We start from the raw sequence: 19315 nt of genomic DNA on the forward strand, positions 1-19315 counted from the left end.
CTGCCAGAAGAGAGCCCAAATTCTGACACTGTGCCGGAAACACAGTAAATTGCTCAATAAATGAATATTATTGTGTCTGAAGCAGTTTCTCTTAAATGATTTAGCAGATTCCCGGTTTCAATGTTCTTTCAGGATCTGGAAAGACTTGGAGAGTTTTTGGTGGTGCCTCACATCACATGGCCAGTTTAGGTTTTTTTTTCTTTTTTTTAAATTAAAGGCTTTATGTTCCCCCGGAGGACAAGGACCAACTAAATGGAAGGGGTAAATGTCAGCATTATGGTTTTTCCCAGGGGTCTCTGTCTGACTGCCTCACCTGGCTTTGGTTGCAGAGATCCGCGCTCAGCTCACGGAGCAGATGAAATGCCTGGACCAGCAGTGTGAGCTCCGCGTGCAGCTGTTGCAGGACCTCCAGGACTTCTTCCGGAAGAAGGCTGAGATTGAGATGGACTATTCCCGCAACCTGGAAAAGCTGGCAGAGCGCTTCCTGGCCAAGACACGTAGCACCAAGGACCAGCAATTCAAGTAGGGACTCTATGGCTGTTACTTTTAGAGCTCTTGGGAATAGGGTCTGGGTTGGAGGGAGGCAGGGTTTGCTACCGGGATCCGATTGTATTTATGAAACCCATGGCAACCCAGTGACTTCGGACTGGCTGAGGGTTGAGAGCCCTCAAGGACTTCTCTTTTTCCAGATCAGTGTTACATGCAATTTGACATCCTGGAGAGATCAGAATAGATAATGAACCATGCTAATAATAAGAGCAAATGCCTTTATAGCTCTTCCAATGTGCCAAGTATGGTTCTGAGGGCTTTACATATATGTTAACTCACTTAATCTTCACAACTCCATATGTTGGTTATTGTTATATCCTCAATTTACAGATGAGTTAACTGAGTCATGAAATTGTTAAGGAACTTGCTCAAGGTCTCTCTTTCTCTCTCTGATGCACACACCCCTAGTAAATAAACAGCAGAACCGGAACTCAAACCCAGGCAGTCTCTGACCCCAAAGTCTGTGTTCTTAACCATTTCACCAAACTGTCTTTAACCAGAAGAAATGAATGTTGTAGCTGTACATCTAAGTCACTGCACAGACAGTTGCTAAGGTCACTTCCCTCTACATTTCCAGTATTTTATACCCCTGGCCTCTTCACTCTGTTCTCACTGACAGTGGCCTAGTTTAGATCTCCATCATCTTTGCCTGAATGGTTTCGGTACTTACTGTATCATCTACAGCAGAGGTTCTCAATCCTAGCTGTGCATTAGAATTCCCTGGAGAACTTTTTAAACATACTAAAATCTGGGCCCCACTCCAGATCAATTAAATCAGAATTGTTGGGAGTGGGGCCTGGGTAACAGTGTGGAATAAAATCTTCCCAGATGATTCTAAGAAACAACCAGTGTTGAGGACCACATGCTACAGCTTCTCCCCATTCTAATCTGCCTGATCCACTGTTGTCAGATTTAGTCTTCCTGGATCACACTGGGGCATCAGGCAGTTTCTCTGTGCAGTGGCTCCCCACCATCTGTGTTCTTGATACTCAGGATGTGGTCTCCCAATATCAGCACCACCTGGAAGTTAGAAATGGAGAATCTCAGGTCCCACCGCCAGATCTGCTGCAACAAGATCCCCAGGTGATTTGTATGCACAATTAAGTTTGAGAAGTGCTGCTCTGTGTGCAAAGGTGTACGCTCCTTGGCTAGGTCTTCAGGCCCCTCTGCATCTGGCCTGACTAGCTTTCCAACCTTATTTCCTGTTTCTGCACCACTATACCGTAGCCAAAGGGAACACTAACTCCACTGGGCCTTTGCTTATCCTGTTATGTACAGTTTGGTGCCCATTCTTCACATCTCTGCAAGTCGAAGCCATACCCAAGTTGTAAGACCCTTGGCAGATGCAACCTGTTTCAAGAAACTTCCCCAATTCTCCCAGAAGAGTATCTTCCTCTTCTCAATTCTTACAGCATTTTTGTTGTTGTTGTTGTTCTTTTATTAGGGCATCCAGCACTGTCTGCTTTATGTTATCTTCCCTTAGTATAAGCTTTTCTGATTCATCTTTCAGTCTCTCACAGCACCTAATGTAATACGTAATATGTAATAGATGCTCACTAAATATTATTGGAGCAGTAAATGAATGAGTGAATTTAAGAATCAATGCCCGGTGTATCTTTTATTTCCCTCTATTTTCTATTTCTGTTTATTGCCCTAATAATTTGGGACACAATTTAACTTTTACAGGCAAGCTCTGATCAATGAATATGGAGCTAAGGTTAAGGAGAACATATGACACTTTCACTCTAAGCCAGAATGAGAATTTCCTCCAGATGTTTTGTCCTCAGAGTCCCTTATCTTTTCCAAATCCTGTTCTCTTTATGATAAGCAATCCTGGGAGAATAAAATGTTATTTTAGTATGTGATAAATGATGATTGGGAGGAGGAATTATTTGCTTTAGAAAAATGGTTCAAAGTTGGATTTGTTCTCTTGACAAACTCCTCCTAAGTTTAGAATAGTAGTTGATTTTTAGTGCTTAAGGACATATTAGCTAAAAATTCATGTACAGATGTGCTGAATTGCTCTGATTAAGATCACATACAAAGAATAGGGTGTTTTCTCCAAGGCTGGAAGAATTGATTTCCCCTCTGATAAAGCTGGTACCTGGCCTCATTATCCCCAAACAACCAGTAAGTATTTATTGAGAGCCAGGTATGTACAGGTATTGGAAGATACAAGACAAGTTTATTGTGTGTATCCATAGGGAGCCATGTCTGGTTGAGGAGAAAAGATTTTTAATTCAGGAAGTAATTAGAGGCTAAGGCAATAATGGTCTCATTAAGAGATCATTGGTTTTATGTGGAATATAGATAAGAGGTCAGCAATAAATCCTCAGAGATAAAGGATCTGGAATAGTCAGGAGCGTTTTCATGAAGCGAGTGGGACTTAGGCTTTAAAGGCAGATTTGTGTAGGAGAGAGCAGCACGTGCAGGAGGGAGGAAGCAGGAATGTTTGGTGGTGAGGGAGTAAAGGGGGTGGTGAGAGATCCAGTTTCATTAAAAGGAAGGTTCTTGTGCATTCATTCAACAAATGTCCCATTGCACATTGCTTGAACTTCAGGCTAGACGTTGTCCCTTGGGATGTAACAATGAACAAGCACCATCTTCCACGTGGCACTTACAACAGAAGGAGGAAACAGGGATTGAACACATCACATGGTGCGATGAGTTAAGTGTTGCTAAACGAAAGGACAAAGGGCTATAAACACTCGTAGAGGGGGCTTCGCCACTCCTTTGGCCGTCACTTTATGATGAGGTTACTGTAATAGCTTCCTGTCTGATCTTTATCCTGAGTAGCAATCTACTTATTCAACAGACCCCTTTTAAATGGCTGCTGGGTACTGTGTTCTGTGATCATTCCTACAGAGACTAAGATAAGCTCTGGAATCTTCACTAACAGGGAAAAGAGACATGTAAATAATACAATGTAAAAAGCGCTTTAGCAGAGGGATGAGCAAAATATTATGAGAACACGGATATTTTCCAAAGCAGTGGAAAATGAGGTTTAGATAAGTAGAACAGACACCAAGTGATGGTTCTTTGATAGACAAGCAGGGGGATTTGGATTCGATGTGACCACATAGCAGTGAGCCCTCTAGGTTCTTACATGGGGAGAGAGACATGAGGAAAGATGGCAGAAGAATGAATTTTTATGCCAGAAAAGGCCAAGGTGGAGGTTTCAGGGGATAATCCGTGTACAACATGAGAGCCAAAAAGAATGGAGAAGAAGGAATACATTCAAGAAGTATCCAAGAAACTGAAAAGGACGGGATAACGGATTGTGTAAAGAATTCTAATGATCAGAGGTGACCCAGTATCTCTAACCTGGTGACCTGAAAGAACTGTGGCATCTGTAACAGAAGTGGGGATGTTGTAGGAAGACCCGTTGTGAATAGTGAGCCTATTTTGGACACATTGGGTTTGGGGCACTGGGAGGCTTTTGGGCATCCAGGTGGCGAGGGACAGAAATGACTAGAAATAAAGGGCAGGATCTGAAATACAAAAGTGATTATGGAAGATATGAAATTATATGAACTCAGGAGAGAGAAAGAGAAGAACAAAGAGCTAAAAGCAGGACCCAAGGCTTGGGCACACCAATTCTAGGAAGTAGTCAAAGTTACCAGGAGGAGGTGAGGGGAGGGAAGGAAGAAGGAAATGGAGGAAGGAGAGAGGGAGGTTTTTTTTAAAGCTCTTAAAAAGATGGAAGGTAAGGTGGGATCGTGTTGTCTGATGGAACTACGAGTCTTTCAAGTAGAAGATCTGTAAAGTTAATCCCAGCAGTTTCTTATTGCTGCTCTCCCAGGTATAAGGCATTGCGAGAGAGGCAAAGATGACTTAAATGAGCCCCAAACGAAAGAGTTGTATGAAGCATATGAAACTGCTGATGTTTGGAGGACAAAGATGGTGCCATAGTGGCAATTTCATGTGGTACAGCCTAGTGGAAGAGGTGATGAGACACGCACACAAGTGCATTTAACACAGGCAAGATGGTTAATCAGGGAGAAGCTCAAAAAGGAGTCCAAGGCAACATCCTCCTTTCATAGATAATGTATTCCTGAACGTGTGCAGGAAAGTCAGATGGTTGACGTCAGACCACAGTTTTACATGGAGTAGGGGGGGTTCTCTTACTATAAATATATATGTGAAAATCTGGGTTATACCTCATCTGATAGACTTTTAGCATTCTGTATCTCATCTGTAATTTTCTTCTTTTTGTCATAATTAAACTCATGTTCTGCCTGCTCAAGTCCAGTGAGCATCTCAGGCCTCCACGTGGCTGACGATCTGTAACCTTGTGTTGTTAATCCAGGGATGAGACTCTGCTTCTCAGCGTATCACTGGTAACAGCGCTTGCATTTTCCCACTTTCCACTCACCTCTGTGTTGCAGAAGGAACCAAGTCTCCGGATGTTTGCATGCACAAGCGTCACTGTAGGGACAGCCACGCGGGTGAAACTGAACTGGCCCTTGGCAGGCAGAACCATCAGGCCAGGCTCGAAATATTTGTTAGCAGCTGAAAATTGACATTTTTGGCCCAGGAAGGGCTTTTTAGGCATATCTGTTTTGGTTAGGATATAGGTTTGGCAGCTGTCATAGACCCAAATAATTGTATCTTACACAAGATAGAGGTTGATTTTTTTTCTATCGTGTTGTCATCTGGGTGTTAGCCATCCAGGGCTGTGTGGAGCTTCCGTATTCCATCCCAGGAGTGTTGCCCTTGTCTGTGTGACCCAAGATGGCTCACTGTCACTGTGTCCCCATTGTAGCCAGTGGGAAAAGCGAAAGGGCAAGGGGCAGGTACATCCTTCCCCTTTTCAGGTGCAGTCTGGGAGTGGCACATGTATCTCTTCAGCTCATATCCAACTGGCATGGTTACACTGAGCTGCAAGGGAGGCTGGGAAATGTGATTATTATTCTAGTGACCAGAAAGTAGAGTTTCTATTAATATCGAAGGAGGGGAAACATGGTAGGGGACAATTATCAGCCTCTGCCGCATTGTCTGTGTGATGTTTGAGGAGGCAGGTGTATGAAAGACCATGGCCGCTATGTAAAGTGCCATAAATGCACAGAGAAGTGAGGGCTTTACCGAGGTGAAGTTCTGTGAATGGGAAATGGAAAAATAAAAGTGCCGATGCAACGTATTTGGTTTTTAAGCTTAATTCAGTGGAGACAACGCAGACGTTATAAAAGGAAGATAAAAAGATCGGGAAGGAAGCATTTTAGGCAGAGAGAACGGTGTCAGGAAAGGCACAGAGTTGGGAAAAACAAAGCTGATAGGTTACTCAGCTGTTTTGCTGTAAAGAACAGGAGTAATAAATGTGACAAACACATCAACCTGGAAAAGTTGGTAATGGACCAGATTACAGTGGCCCCTGAATGCCAGGTGACACGAGTTTGGGCTTTATTCTGCAAACTATGGGAGAGCCATTGATAGTTTTTGAGCATAATTATGGATGGCTGTGCTTTGGAAAGGTAACTATGGCAACAATGCATAAGATCAGTTGGAGCGGAGAGACTGGAGGGAGGAGACCTGCTAAGAAGGGATGGCAGTGGGCCTAAGGTTAATGTGGGCCTAGACTGAAGTCGTGCCCTGGGAAATGGAAAAGATGGATCAGACATGAGGGCAAGAAGCAACTGAAGTCAAGGAAGCTGGGACAGAGGAAGGGCTTTGGGTTTCCTGGGTCTCTGGAGTAGCAGTTGTACTATATTTTCATTCAGCCAGAGAAGCGTAGCCTGGATTTCGCTGACTCGAGGGCTGGTCCCTAGAATAGTTCATTCTCTGCCCAGAGCATCTCAGCGGGCACTCGTCACCTCCCCCGGAGCTGTAGCAGCTGTTGGCCCAGCAATGCCATGAATTTGTCTCCCTGTGCTGCCAGGAGAGCAGCTGCCAGCAGCGGCTCTGGACAGACGCGTCTCCGGGCCATGGAAATTATTCAACTTGGGATGGGGTAGTTGGCCAGGGCCGAAATTGGTCTACATGGCTTCGTCCCACCCTTTTCCAGGCCAGTTTCTCAACCTGGCTAGATTTCAGCCCCTCCTACTGGGTTAGGTTGGATATTTTTATTACAGTTTTAAGTGACCGCATTGAGGGACAAACGATGCCGAACTGCTATTTTCATCTCTGGGACAACTTCTTACCCTGGAAGCCATTACTCTGTCACTCTTTGGCTTTGCTTCCTATTCTGCTTTTCTCCTGCTCACCTTTTGTCCTCTCCCACACTGCCTCAGTGCAAACACCTTCATTAAAGCTTACACTGCTCTGACTCCATTGCAAAGTCTGACCCTGTGGTCCACCCCCCCGCTTCCTCCTGCAGATAGAACTATAGTGATTATTCGACTCTGTCTGACTCTGCTTTATTTGAGATAGGTAATATGGCTTCCTCTATCCCTTTGAATTGTGGGAGGACCCTGTTAATGTCTGAAATTCTGTCTGCCTGGTTTGATGAAGAGCAGAGATGTAGTACTATGTGAGGGTAGGAAGTCTTCCTAGGGAAGACGTTCTTGCATTTTCTTTGGCTCCTTGAAGCGTCTAAATGTATTCCCATTTGTTGCTAAGCCTTTGATTGTCTCTTTTAAGTGGAATCTGTGTTAATATTGCCCAGCAGGACTCTAATTGATAATGCGTTGGCTGGTTTGTTGGTTTTTTGAAATAGACTTGCTGTAAATTACCTTTCAGTCATAGCTCATTTGGTTTTGATCTCCTATTTTTAATAACTCAGTTCTTTCTTTTATTTTGAGGTAGGATTTTTTTTTCTGTTGCGTTTTTAGAGGAATACTCATACATTTCTATCCTGCTGTGTTCCTTACAGAGACCTTCTGCTACTTCATAACCCACTGCCAACATCTTTTCTTTCTTCTAGCTTTTCCTTCTCCTCAACAACAAATATTTGTTGAACATTTTTAAGGTATTACTTTAGACTCTTAGAGGAGAGAGATCCAAAGAAGTAGAAGTATTGGTTCTTTCCCACAGGACTTTATATAATCTAGGCAAGGATAAATTATGCTTGAACATAATAACACAGATCTTCAGGGTAAGGTAATATGTGGCGAGTACCAAGTGTGTGCTACAGAAGAAATGATGACCTGTTGGTGTGTCAGGAAACTTTGAGGGAGGAAATGGGCATTTTGAACCAGACCTTGAAGAAAATGGATAGGATTTTGATAGATGGAGAGAGAGGGAGGGGGAGGATGTTGTAGCCAGGAGGAAAGTCCAAAACAGTTTTGGGGCTCAGTGAGTAGACTGGTTTGGTTGGGGTGATGAGTGTATATGGAAGAACTGGAGAAAGGTAGATGGGACCGTAACACGGAGAGCCTTGTCTCTTGACTGAGAGATTTCACTGTGTACAGTAGACACTGGAAACTGCTGAACGTTTGAACAGCTAGATGTCCAAGCTGAGATACGGACCCCACTTAAGGAAGATTAACCTTAACCTTAATGGTGGCAGTTTGCTAAATGATAAGGGACTTGAGATGGTAAAACCAGTTGCCACGGGAGGTAATAAGGATCTAAATTAGGATGGGATGATAGGAATGAAAAGAATAGAAAACTGACCCTTCAGTCCATTTAGCAAGTATGTATTGTGCTCTTACCACGTGCCAGATACATGCCAGGCCGACAGATACTGCCCCCTCCACTCCTGGAGCTTACAGTCTAGAGACAGATGGAAAACACCTGGTGCAGGAAGAATCTATGGGAATTGCTGACTGATGGGATTCGGGTTTCAAGGGATCTTGGAAGCATAAAAGAGAGAGGGCTGTGGAGTTTCTTCTGGACTTGTGTGACTGGGAGATTGATGGTGCCTTTAATAGAAATACCAAAGTTAGGAGAAGGAGCTGTTTTTGAAGGGCTGGAATATGAGGAATTCAGTTTTGGGGTGTTAAGTTTAAGATATTGGAAGAATATTGAAGCTGACATTTCTGTAACTGACAGAAAATGAGTGGCTGTATTCAAGGCTAAGGATCTGGACTGTATTCAGAGCTAAAGTGTGGGTTGTTGGTAGAGATTTGGGCATATTCATAGAGAGATGATGGCTGAGGCTGTAGAAATGTTTGATTTCCAACAGTAAGGGTTTAGGAGTGTAAAAAAAAAAAGGGAAACATTCTTTGTATTGTCTGTGGTACTCAGATTGCGGCGAGGGAAAAGGGATTTAAAAGATGTATTTATTTGTGCATTCATTCAGTACACATTTGGGGAACCTAATTATGTACAGATACTGAGCTAGGTACTGGGGATTGGAACAAGACAATATCCTATTCTCACTAACATTAAATTAGCAGTATATTAAGGAAATACACATGGAAAGTAAATCTGTTTATTTGGCTGGCTACAAGTGTGTAACTATTGGAAGGATGTGAGGGAGTAGGACTTAGGTATCTCAAGAATCTGGTAGACATTCGACCTGCAGTACTCCTTTCAGTGGGAGGTTAAGTACACAATAAATTAAAGTGAAATTCTTGTAGCGTCCACATTCTTGGCCTTGGGCCCCATATTTGTATGTGCACTGTGTCTGCAGGTACGACACCTATCGTCAATGGATTTCTCCTCTGGAATTGAGTTCAGAGTTGTTCATCAGCCTCACAGGTTAGCACTGGGTTCAAAAATAGTCATTTGACCATGGAGAATATTATAGCTGTGATTGCAGATCTGAAAAGGGTGGAGGACCAAGAAGTTCCTCTTTGAGCCTGGGGTGACTTTGAGGAGACAAGTAGGAGGAAGCAAGAAGCTTCCAGGAGGAAGAACTCCTTACTTCCTGGGACCAGTGGGCCACTCACTGATTTTGGACATATGTGGGAGCTGTTTGTTCCTTCAGGGAAGGTGTTGCCCAGAATTAGCATCTGGTGTTGAGCAAGGATTGACTTCCCTTTGCCATGGCTCAAGCTGCCTTTATTTAGAAACTAACCAGGGTCCCTTGATGAGATTTTCCTTGGCCTGGTCTATATAGAAGATTAGGTGGTGGTTGGGTCCTTTTTGGAAGAGTTGAGAGGTCTCCTCACACAAGAATAAAACGGGATAGAAGAGGCACAAGGGAGTTTGAGGAGGTCAGTGAGACAGAGTGGTGGCCAGTCTTTTGAACAGAGGAAGAATTCATTTGAAAGCTCTTTGGGAGGCTTTATTACTTAGCAGGAAAAGCTGAGAGCTTTAATCCAGACAAGTTTAGTTCTTCCACACATAGCTGTGTGACCTTGACCAAGTCACTTAACCCCTTTTCACTTCAATTTTCTCATCCTTCAAATGTGGAGAGTAATGCGTACCTTGAAGAGTTGTTCTAAAGACTAGATATATGTAAAGCACTCGCCTAGTCCCTGTAACTTACTAGATGCCCCCCAAAATGGTAGCTGGTGTAATTATCATCACCCCAGAAGGAATATAGCATGATTGTTAAGATCACAGGTTCTGGAATCAGCTTTCCTGGGTTTGTAATCCTGGATCTTCTACTTACCAGCCATGCGATTTTAAATGAAGATTCTTCGTTGCTTTAGTTCCTCCTCTGTAAATTGTGGCTGGTAATGGTCTCCACCTCATGGAGTGGTTAGGCTGATTAAATGAATTAATACATGTGAAGCCCTTAGGACAGTGCTTGACCCATAGTAAATGTACATAGCAGGGTTAATTCTCCTTGTCCTTGGGAGTTGGGATCAGACATAGCTATGGTAGGTAAAACCCTAGTAGATTAGATTCGCTGTTTACTCCCTGTGCAGAGCTAAGCATTCTTAAGCCTGGCCCTGGGTATCATGTCAGTCTTCATTTACTTCAGTGACCCCCGTGGGCCCTGGTGAATGACAGACTCTTCCTGCCTCCTGATTTTTATGATACAGATGCACTGGGCAGGAACTATGTAATTACGTGACTCATTATACAATTGTATGGCCAGGTCCTATAAAAACCCAGCAATTGTATGTTTTGTCCTTTAAGGTGTCTTGTTGACAAGGTGTCCTGAACTCCCTTGAACCAGGTAGTTAGCCCTGGCATGTTATTTTTAGATTCAGGCTCATAATCATCAAAAGGAGGATGTTTGTCACCCTCTGATGTCCTTGTCCTCATGGAGTTCATAGCGAGCACTAATTTCCAAATCATTAAATGTGAGCATTGAGGTCTGCAGGTCCCAACTGTACCGCCAGGTAAATAAAAGAAGGCCAGTCCTGTTCAGCCTCCCGCAGGGGCCACCATCAAGACCAGCAGGCCAGGGCAGTGCAAACCCATAGCAGACTGTGGTTTGCAGGGTTGTTTGTCTCATGAGGCCAAACAGAAGCTCCCAAGCTTCTGCATAAATGGCTTCCGATCATCCTTTTAGGGCAGGGAATGGTGAGAGCAGGTCGGGGCAAAACATGCTTTTATGCACAGTTGGGAAGATGTTGGAGGCTGGGGGCTTCCTGTGTCTCACAGGCTCTGCCATTGGAATGGCAGCAGGACACACCTCAGGCTTCCAGCTCACCGGAGCTCAGACTCTGGTAATCATGTCCCTTAACAACAGCGCTGGCTGGGCACAGGGAGCTTTTTGTAATCATTTTCTCTGCTCTTGTAAGCCCCATAATAATTCTGTAGTAGACACAGGAAGCAATGTGCTGCAGATTCACAGGATCTTTAATTCTCAGAAATTCATAGCCAATTAAGTGAACTGACTTTGATCCAGTTCTCTTTTAAAGGCAAAAGCCATGTCATCTTTATTGGGAGCTGACTGTGTTAAGTGGGAGGGTTTACAAGATAAGAAGGAAAGACCGTCTCTGCCATAAGGACTCTCATAATTGAAATGGGGGAAAATCAGACAGGCTGGGAGAGAATAATAAGCACACATGTGCGCATGGGCACATGTATCTAAAAATAGGACCTCATGCAAAGTGGGTTCCCGCAGTCACCAGGAAGGGAGGGAAGGCGGAGGGCTCAGGAGGCACGCGTGCTCGGCTCAGCCAGGGAGAGGTAAAGGATAGCAGTTATGTTCTCAATTAGATTTGGTCCCAAGTTAATTGAAGTAAAGACTTTAATATCTGATTTCTGTGCTGCGCTGAAGTCTCACACTGTGAAGAGAAACAGAGTCATATGGGAAGAGCTCAGTATTAATGAAGGATTTAGGGAGAATGAGAAAAAAGTAGGGCTTGGGTTTTTCAGAGTTCAGATCCTTTCTGCTATCTCCTGCCCGTTATACACCCTCACCGATCATTGGATTGTGGCCCCTCGGGTTTTCATTCAGGGAGGATCAATGTATATAGCTTTGTTTGTTTGTTTTAACATATTTTGGGTCTAGCTGGTTAAAGAACCAGGATTAGAAAATGAATCAAACAAACTAGGATTATCTTCAACTGGAGGATGCTGAGCTGTGTTTGCCGATTTCTGCTTAAGCAGTTAGGACAGGGCATCCTTGCATGAAATTCAGACATCCCTCCCTGGCAGCCTCCGTGTTAAAGTAGAGGTTGCAGAACAAGTCTGGCAGCTCTCAGCCTGAACCCTTGTAAACAACAGATGTTCATAACTAAGTTTGGGGGTGGGGGTAGGGGTTTCTGTTGATGCTTGAAATTCTTTGAATTTACAGGCAGCATCTCGAGGATTTAGCAAAAGGAGGAAGTTGTCCAGAATTGATGCTGCAGCGTACAGGTGGAAATGATGCCTCGAACATTTCCTGTGGAAGACAAAGCACGGGCATTGAGTGGACTCTGAATAGAGAGCAAATAAACCCAGGAAGGCAGGCACAATGAAGAAAGGTTCGGCTTCTTAGGTTTATTGACTTCCTGCCCTCCTCCCACTCCTCCTTTTTATACACGGACTGGATTTGTCAGCCACCTGCCCGCTTCTGTTTTCTCTGGTCCTGAATGGAAATGTGTGCCCTTACCTACCACCGAGTCCTACATACACACGCCTGCACACACTCAGGCAGGCGTGCTGCCAAGTCTCTTCCGTTAGCACCTCCTGAAGCCATTCAGGTGCTTATAATATATGGATTAAATGCTATCGTTAGGGGCTTTGTCTTGGATGCTAACCTTATTCTTGCGTTCTCAGTGTTGGTTTTGCCAGGTCTTCATTACATCATTCACTGGAAATGAGTGGAGATAATGTGGCTTGTAAAGATTTCAGTGCTGTCTTTTTTTTAATCCCCACTCCACTCCCAGCCCCCAGATATACATACTGAGTTTCCAGACAGATGATGAATAATTAGGAATCCTACTTAACAATATAGTTCAGGGAAGGCATATGGAAAAAAAAAATATATATATATGTATATAATATATATCTTTAGTAGGCTTTCTTGACTACTAAATTAAAAAGGCTTTAGAAAAATTCTCACCTTTTAATCAAATGGAAAAAAATGATTTACCAAGTCTGGGCCCTTTGTGAATTAGCATAGAAAGGTTTGGTGAACACCAGTCCTGGTATATGAGGTTTATTTATTCTTTCAGCAAACATTTATTCAGCACTTATGCTAGAACTGTTCTAGGAATTAAATAGGCACAGAAGAATAGCCAGTTATCATTTAATGTGAGATATTTTAAGGTGATATATGTATGTGTGTGTGTTCTAACAAGGTATAAAGTTCAAGATTAAGGAACCAGAATTGGTTTTTTTGGGGGGGTAAGTAATTAGGTTTATTTATTTATTTATTTTTAGAGGAGGTACCCGGGATTGAACTCAGGACCTTGTGCATGCTAAGCATACGCTCTACCACTTGAGCTATATCCTACCCCCGTAGAGCCAGGATTGTTGAGTCGACCCTTTTAGTCACCTGTAATATATGTGATTCGGTAATAGACAGTTGGTTTCATCTTTGTTATCAACAACCAGCAGGTTTCGGCAGGTGCTGGGCTCACAGAGATGTATAGGGCCCAGCCTCTGCCCTCAGAAGGCTCATCATGTCATGTGGAAGACAGAAGGTTTATGAAAATAGATGACACAAAGTAGCCTGCATTTACTGCCAAAGGAAAGATGAGAGAAATGATTTCATTTTCATCCAGAATGGGATCTTTAAAAATTTTGGAGGACATCATTTTAGAATTGCAGAAAAATTGCAGAAATAGTACAGAGAATTTCTGTGTATCATTTACCCAGATTGCCCCAAAAGGTTAACATCTTAACATTTGCTTTATACTTCTCTTCCTTTCTCTCTCTCCATACACAACTCATGCACATGCATATTTTGTTTTTCCAAAACACTTGAGTGTAAGTTACAGACACGATGCCCCTTTAATCCTACGTACATCAATGTGTATTACTAAAAGTAAGGTTGTTCTCTGACCTAATGGCAGTATAGTTATCCAAATCAGGGTATACATATTGACACAATAATATTATATAATCCACAGACATTCAGATTTACCATTTTTTTCCGAATATTTTCTTTCTGTCAAAAGAAAGTCCAGGATTACGCATTTCATTCAGTTGTCTTGTCTCTTTAGGTTTCAGGTCTTTCTTTGTATTTTGTGACACTGGCATTTTGGGGGAGCTTTCAGCCTAGCTATTTTGTAGAATGTTCCCTAATTGGATACTTTTGTTAATGTCTGGCATTTCTTGATTCGGGTTATGTACTTTCAGCAGAAATTCCATGGAAGTGATGTCATATTCTTCTCAGGGTATTGTTATCAGGAGGCACTTGCATCCCATTACTGGTGATGTTAACTTTGGTTAAAGTGGTGTCCACCAGATTTCTGTACCAAAAAGTTATTCTAAGTTATGGTATGTAATTAGTGCATAGATTTTGGAGAGATATTTTGAGACCCTGTAAATATATTATCCTTCAAACCTTATACTCACCAGTTTTAGCATCTATTGATGATTCTCGCTTGGATCAATTATTATTATGATGGTTACCAAATGGTAATTTTTCCAGTTGCCATCATTCCTTCTACTGTTATCAGTTGGGATTTTACTGTAAGGAAGAGCTTTCCATCTCCTCCTTGTATTTGTCTGGTGGTTTGTTTATTTATATCAGTGTGAACTCCGGGATTCTGATTTTATTCAACAAGTTATCATCTGTTTGCATCTTGATTTATTTTAATGCTCATATTGTCCCAGATTTGGCTAGTGGAGTCCCTTTGGGCTGCTTCCTATGTCCTTTTGAGATGTCTCCATCATTCTTTGAGTACTTCTGATACTTTCTGGCACAACAAGATGTTCCAGGCACATCTTGTATTTTCCTTGCTTCAGCTCTGGAGCCATTTCTGCAAGGAGCCCTGGTTTCTTTCAGTGAGGAATGGTATTTAGAAACCACGGGTGCTAGGTGTGTTCTGTTACTAGAGTACCATTGTTTATCGCCCCCTCAACAGCCGAGGTAGTAAATAGCGTAGGTATGCACACACACATGTACCCACATGCTTCTATATCTGTTTCTCTATCTACATGTTATCTATATTAAAGCCTATGAGTTCACATCAGTATCTTCAATTCCAATCAGACACTACGTGTTTCATTCTGTTTTCTCCCCTTTCCATGTTTGTAACTCTGTTCTCTGAACACTGAGAAACCTGGTCCCCATTATCCATAATCTACTTATTTAATTGCTCATTCCTAGGGTGTGCACAAAGTAGTTTCAGAATTGCTAACCCCTACCTCTGAAAAAGGCATGGCACCTATTAACTGGATTTCAACGCTGTTTTGAAGTTCTTTTTTTGTTTGTTTGGTTTTTTTTTTTTGTTTGTTTGTTTGTTTTTAGCCTTGAGGACCAAAACAACAGTGTTCAAAAGGCCAGACAAAGCATACAGGGAGGACCATCCTGTGGACATTTGCCCCCTTTCCATTTCCCTGCCATGTCTCTGGGAAAGCCACCTTATGGAAGGGGACCCATGGCACTTTCTCCTAAGACCGTTTCTCTCCGATTCTCCCTGCCCTTCTCCATGGTCACCTCCCTTGCATTTAGGGAACCAAGAATCTAGCTTTCATCCGAGTTCTAGGTGATGACTGTGAAGACTCTTTACCAGTAGCTCATGTAATGTGCCAGCTGTAGGACCTTTGGATCATCTTGATCTGGTCCCTCAGAGGTGAAGCCTCAGGGCACTGCTCGTTGGCATCTGAACTTGCAGTATTTCCAGCACCATTTGCTCGCTCCCAATTACGACGATCGTGCTGCTTCTCCTTGGCTTTCTCCACTCAGTTGCTTTGGCCTCTGTAATAGCTCGTTTGCATCAGTTCTGACCTGGACATTTTCTCCTCTCTGTCTGGGGATGGCTTCCAGATTCCCCTTCCTCTGCCTATTTAACCCTCTTCTTCGTCTTCCACACTCATTTTATTTCTCTCCTTCCTCCAGACACATTTAACATGGTCAGTGCTGCTGATTCCAGCTGTTCTGAATCTTGCCTACAGCTTAAGTTCAAAAACAGATGGACCCAAAGCATCCTAGATGCTGTGCCAATATCCACCACATGAAAACAGATTACTGAAAAGCATCAGGGAATTTTAGAATAGTTTTGACGTTTGACTCTCTGTCTTCTCAGTGGTCCTCCCTGCCCGCTCCTCCGTCTCCCCCTGCCCCCTCTCCACCTCTACCTTGCCACCTTTTCCTCTCTTCTTTGTATGCCTCATTTGGCAAGGGCTGGTTTCTAAAACCTTAGCTCCCATTTTTATCCTCTTTACATGTGGATAGGTTTACCCTTTGGGATGAGACTGTGTTGAAAGCCTGGATCATTACTTTTTCTTTTTTAACATTGTTTTTAATTGAAGTGTAATCAGTTGACTTACAATGTTGTATTAGTTTCTGGTGTACAGCATAGTGATTCAGTTATACATATATATATATTCTTTTTCATTACAGGTGACTACAGGCCATTGACTATAGGTCCCTGTGCTGTACAGTAGGATCTTGTTGTTTATCTCAAACTCTCGATTTATCCCTCCCTTCCCTCTTTTCTCCCCTGACAAAGCTGGGGAATTTCTATCCTTTCGGTCAAGTAGAGAAAGTGAAGCTGGGTCTCTGTGTATTTAAATGTGGGCACATTAACAGGTCAGAGAAGTCACTAACTGGGGAATGAAGTGTATGTTCCTCTAGTGACTTTATCAATAGAGGTGCAAAAAGGTGTCAGTCCCACAGGCTGCCCCTGGGTCCTCTAGACAGGGAGTGTGTTCCTTAGGCAACAGTGACATTGTGCCCACACCATCAACTTTCAGAGTCCTCATTCTTGGAATTCACTATCAGCTTTCTCCCAGTAATCTGTAGAACCTGGTTCAACTGCAGCATTTCTGGTCACCCTGCACATAAGAGGAAGAGAACCAACATGGTGGGGCCACCTATCTTGCAGGTGCGTCTTGCAGATACTGGCAGTCATTTTCAGAGCATCAGGAGAAGGTTGTTGGCACAGTCCAGCAGTTGTCAGGTGCCTACACTGACCAGAGTACTAGACGCTGTAGGAACTGTCCTCAAGAGAAGTCCTCGGGGGGTGGGCTTTCCGAAGTTCAAGGACCCTCCCACTCATGCAAATTAAGATGTATATTTATATAACATCCTCCTTTCTTCTTCCCTCTTCCTTCCTCCCCTCTCTCCCTCTTCCTCTCCCTTCTTGGAGGTGAACACTTAGAAGAGAATCCTCAGATTCTCAAAAGTGTCTGGGCTATGTAATCACTCCCTAAAATATTTTATATTGCAAGCCAGAATACATACACAGACATAAGTATACTTTAAAATAAATAACTGAGAACAACACTTTTGCAAAATAATACCTATAGATCTTTGCTCTATTGATGCACTCTGATATTTTCTACTGTGTTCTGTGTTATTCTGTTCCACTGTTTTCTGTTTCATTTTTTGAGAAATGCTAGCTGATGACCTGCTAGGTTGACTTTTTTTTTAACCCCACTAGTGTGTTGTATCCCACAGTTTGAAAGAACATTGCTTTAAGGGCATTGGTTCTTACATTTTTGATGTGCATAAAATTATGTGGGATGGGTCTTTAAGATGCAGAGTCCTGAGCATCACTCTACTCCTAGGGAATCAGAATCTCTGGCAAGAGGGGCACAGGAATCCAGATTTTAAACAGGCACTACAGGTGACTCTGATGCAAGGTGATTGGGGGTCCTGAACACTCACACTTAGAGGAAGTACTCTCTCTTACGGGCTTAGGAGCTTGGCCTCTCAAGGCTTCAGATCACACATTTGGTTGGAGATGGTAGATATCAGTGGGTGTCCTCTGAATCCAGACTGAGAATCTTCCCATGGGAGAGCCACCCCAGCCACCCACGCCCACTCCTGGGTCTTGCTGTCCTTCGATGGTCCTCTTTTTCTAATATCTGTTATGGCCCTTGTGAAGGCACAGAAGGAGTTAACGGAAGCCACGGAAGAGAGAGCGCAGGCACTGAAGTGTCATTTTACTAGAGTGGCTAGGGTGTGGCCCAGCCCTCCAGTAGATGCCCAGAGCCAGTCCCAAATTAGAATGGGGTGGGATTCAAAACTGCTTTTCCTATTCACTCGCCTTTCATGTGTAACCACATGCAGCGTGTCAACATGCTTGCCGGCGCCGTCAGGCACCAGCAGTTTTGCTCCCTCTGGGTTCATGGACCCTTGGTATTCCTGTTATGTGCTCGGTAGTCCTGTTAGAATAGCTCTGTGCTCTGAGGCTTAGGCAGCTGAACACTGTCCATTAACTCTTTCAGCACCAGTGCTTTATAGATGCTCAGGGCATTTTACTTGAAGTAGAGGAACAACCACAATAAAATAAGAAAATGAGTGCTAGTCAGGAGACCTGGGTCCTTGCCTTGCTCTGCCACTATCTATGTGACCCCCGGCTCCCTGAGCCTCAATTTCCTCACTTAAAAATGACAAGTTTGGTCTAGACTCTAGATCATCTTGAAAGTCCCTTCTAGCTCTGAAATACCATGATTCTATTTTTGATACCCTCTGGCCCTTCTCTTTGCACTTTAAAAGTCTTCCCTTTCAAGCCTCTTCCTAGGTCTTTTCCCCACAGGAGATTCACCGAGGTTGGGACTTACCAGAGAACCAGATGATAAGTTAGTAGCAACGAAGTGTATTGTATTTAGTGTACTGACGAAGAACGAAATTTATAAAGCAAGTTCATTGCAAACTTGGGTATGAAGGCCTGGGAATTTGGGAACATATTTGTCTACCTTGTTTTGTGGGTGTAAATACACTGTATGGACTGTCAAGTAATAACAGTAGTTATAACAATAATAACACACGATGACGCTACTGATTTGTAGGTGTGGAACACTTGAGTGTTTGTGACTTTTTATTATGGACATCGCCTTGTTGGACTTGATCTTCCTAACTGCTGTGTGAATTAGGCAGGGCAGATCTGCTGTCCCCATTTTTTTTTTTTTTTAAACAGATGAAGAAGTGTTGAAGTGCATCTGACTTACCCAAGGTTACCTGGCTAGCAAGTGGCAGAATTTAGACTGTAGGTCGTAAGCAAGGTTCGCGGTGCTTTATACCATCTTGCTGGGATGGGGTATCCTTGTTCATGCAGATTCCTTGCAGACCTGTAGAATTCAGTAACCTATTAACCTGGAAATTGAGCAGGTCATCTTTTACTCCACTCAACCCTTTAAAATTTTGCCAGCAAAGTAGCAGCATGGTTAGTAATATTCTGTAATTTTGAGCACACAAGCCAATGGGTGTACAAATTCAGTCACTCACCAGCCACCCAGATTCATGATTAGGCAAGATTGATGGAGGCTGAAGATATTAACTATTCCTTAAATGAATTATCTTACTGTGCTCAACACTTACAGGATTTCTGTGGCTGTGACATCTGTTATTAGTCAATGTTGATTAACTGCCCACCCATTCTTGGTGATAGATGTTCACTGAATATCCCAACCTATCCCCTGACCTCAAGAGACT

General features: G+C 43.1%; 1 protein-coding gene across 9 annotated transcripts in view; it reads left to right on the plus strand.

The window, feature by feature from the left end:
* The window catches only part of SRGAP2 (SLIT-ROBO Rho GTPase activating protein 2), a 233413-nt gene that overhangs the window by 90461 nt on the left and 123637 nt on the right, over positions 1-19315 (plus strand). For all 9 annotated transcript variants that reach the window (XM_014557240.2, XM_032467041.1, XM_032467042.1 and 6 more), the window contains exon 3: positions 330-522. In XM_014557240.2, the coding sequence (XP_014412726.1) occupies positions 330-522 (193 nt within the window). The remainder of the gene's footprint in view (positions 1-329; positions 523-19315) is intronic.

The sequence above is a fragment of the Camelus ferus genome, chromosome 23 (genome assembly GCF_009834535.1).
Source record: "Camelus ferus isolate YT-003-E chromosome 23, BCGSAC_Cfer_1.0, whole genome shotgun sequence".
NCBI lineage: Eukaryota > Metazoa > Chordata > Mammalia > Artiodactyla > Camelidae > Camelus > Camelus ferus.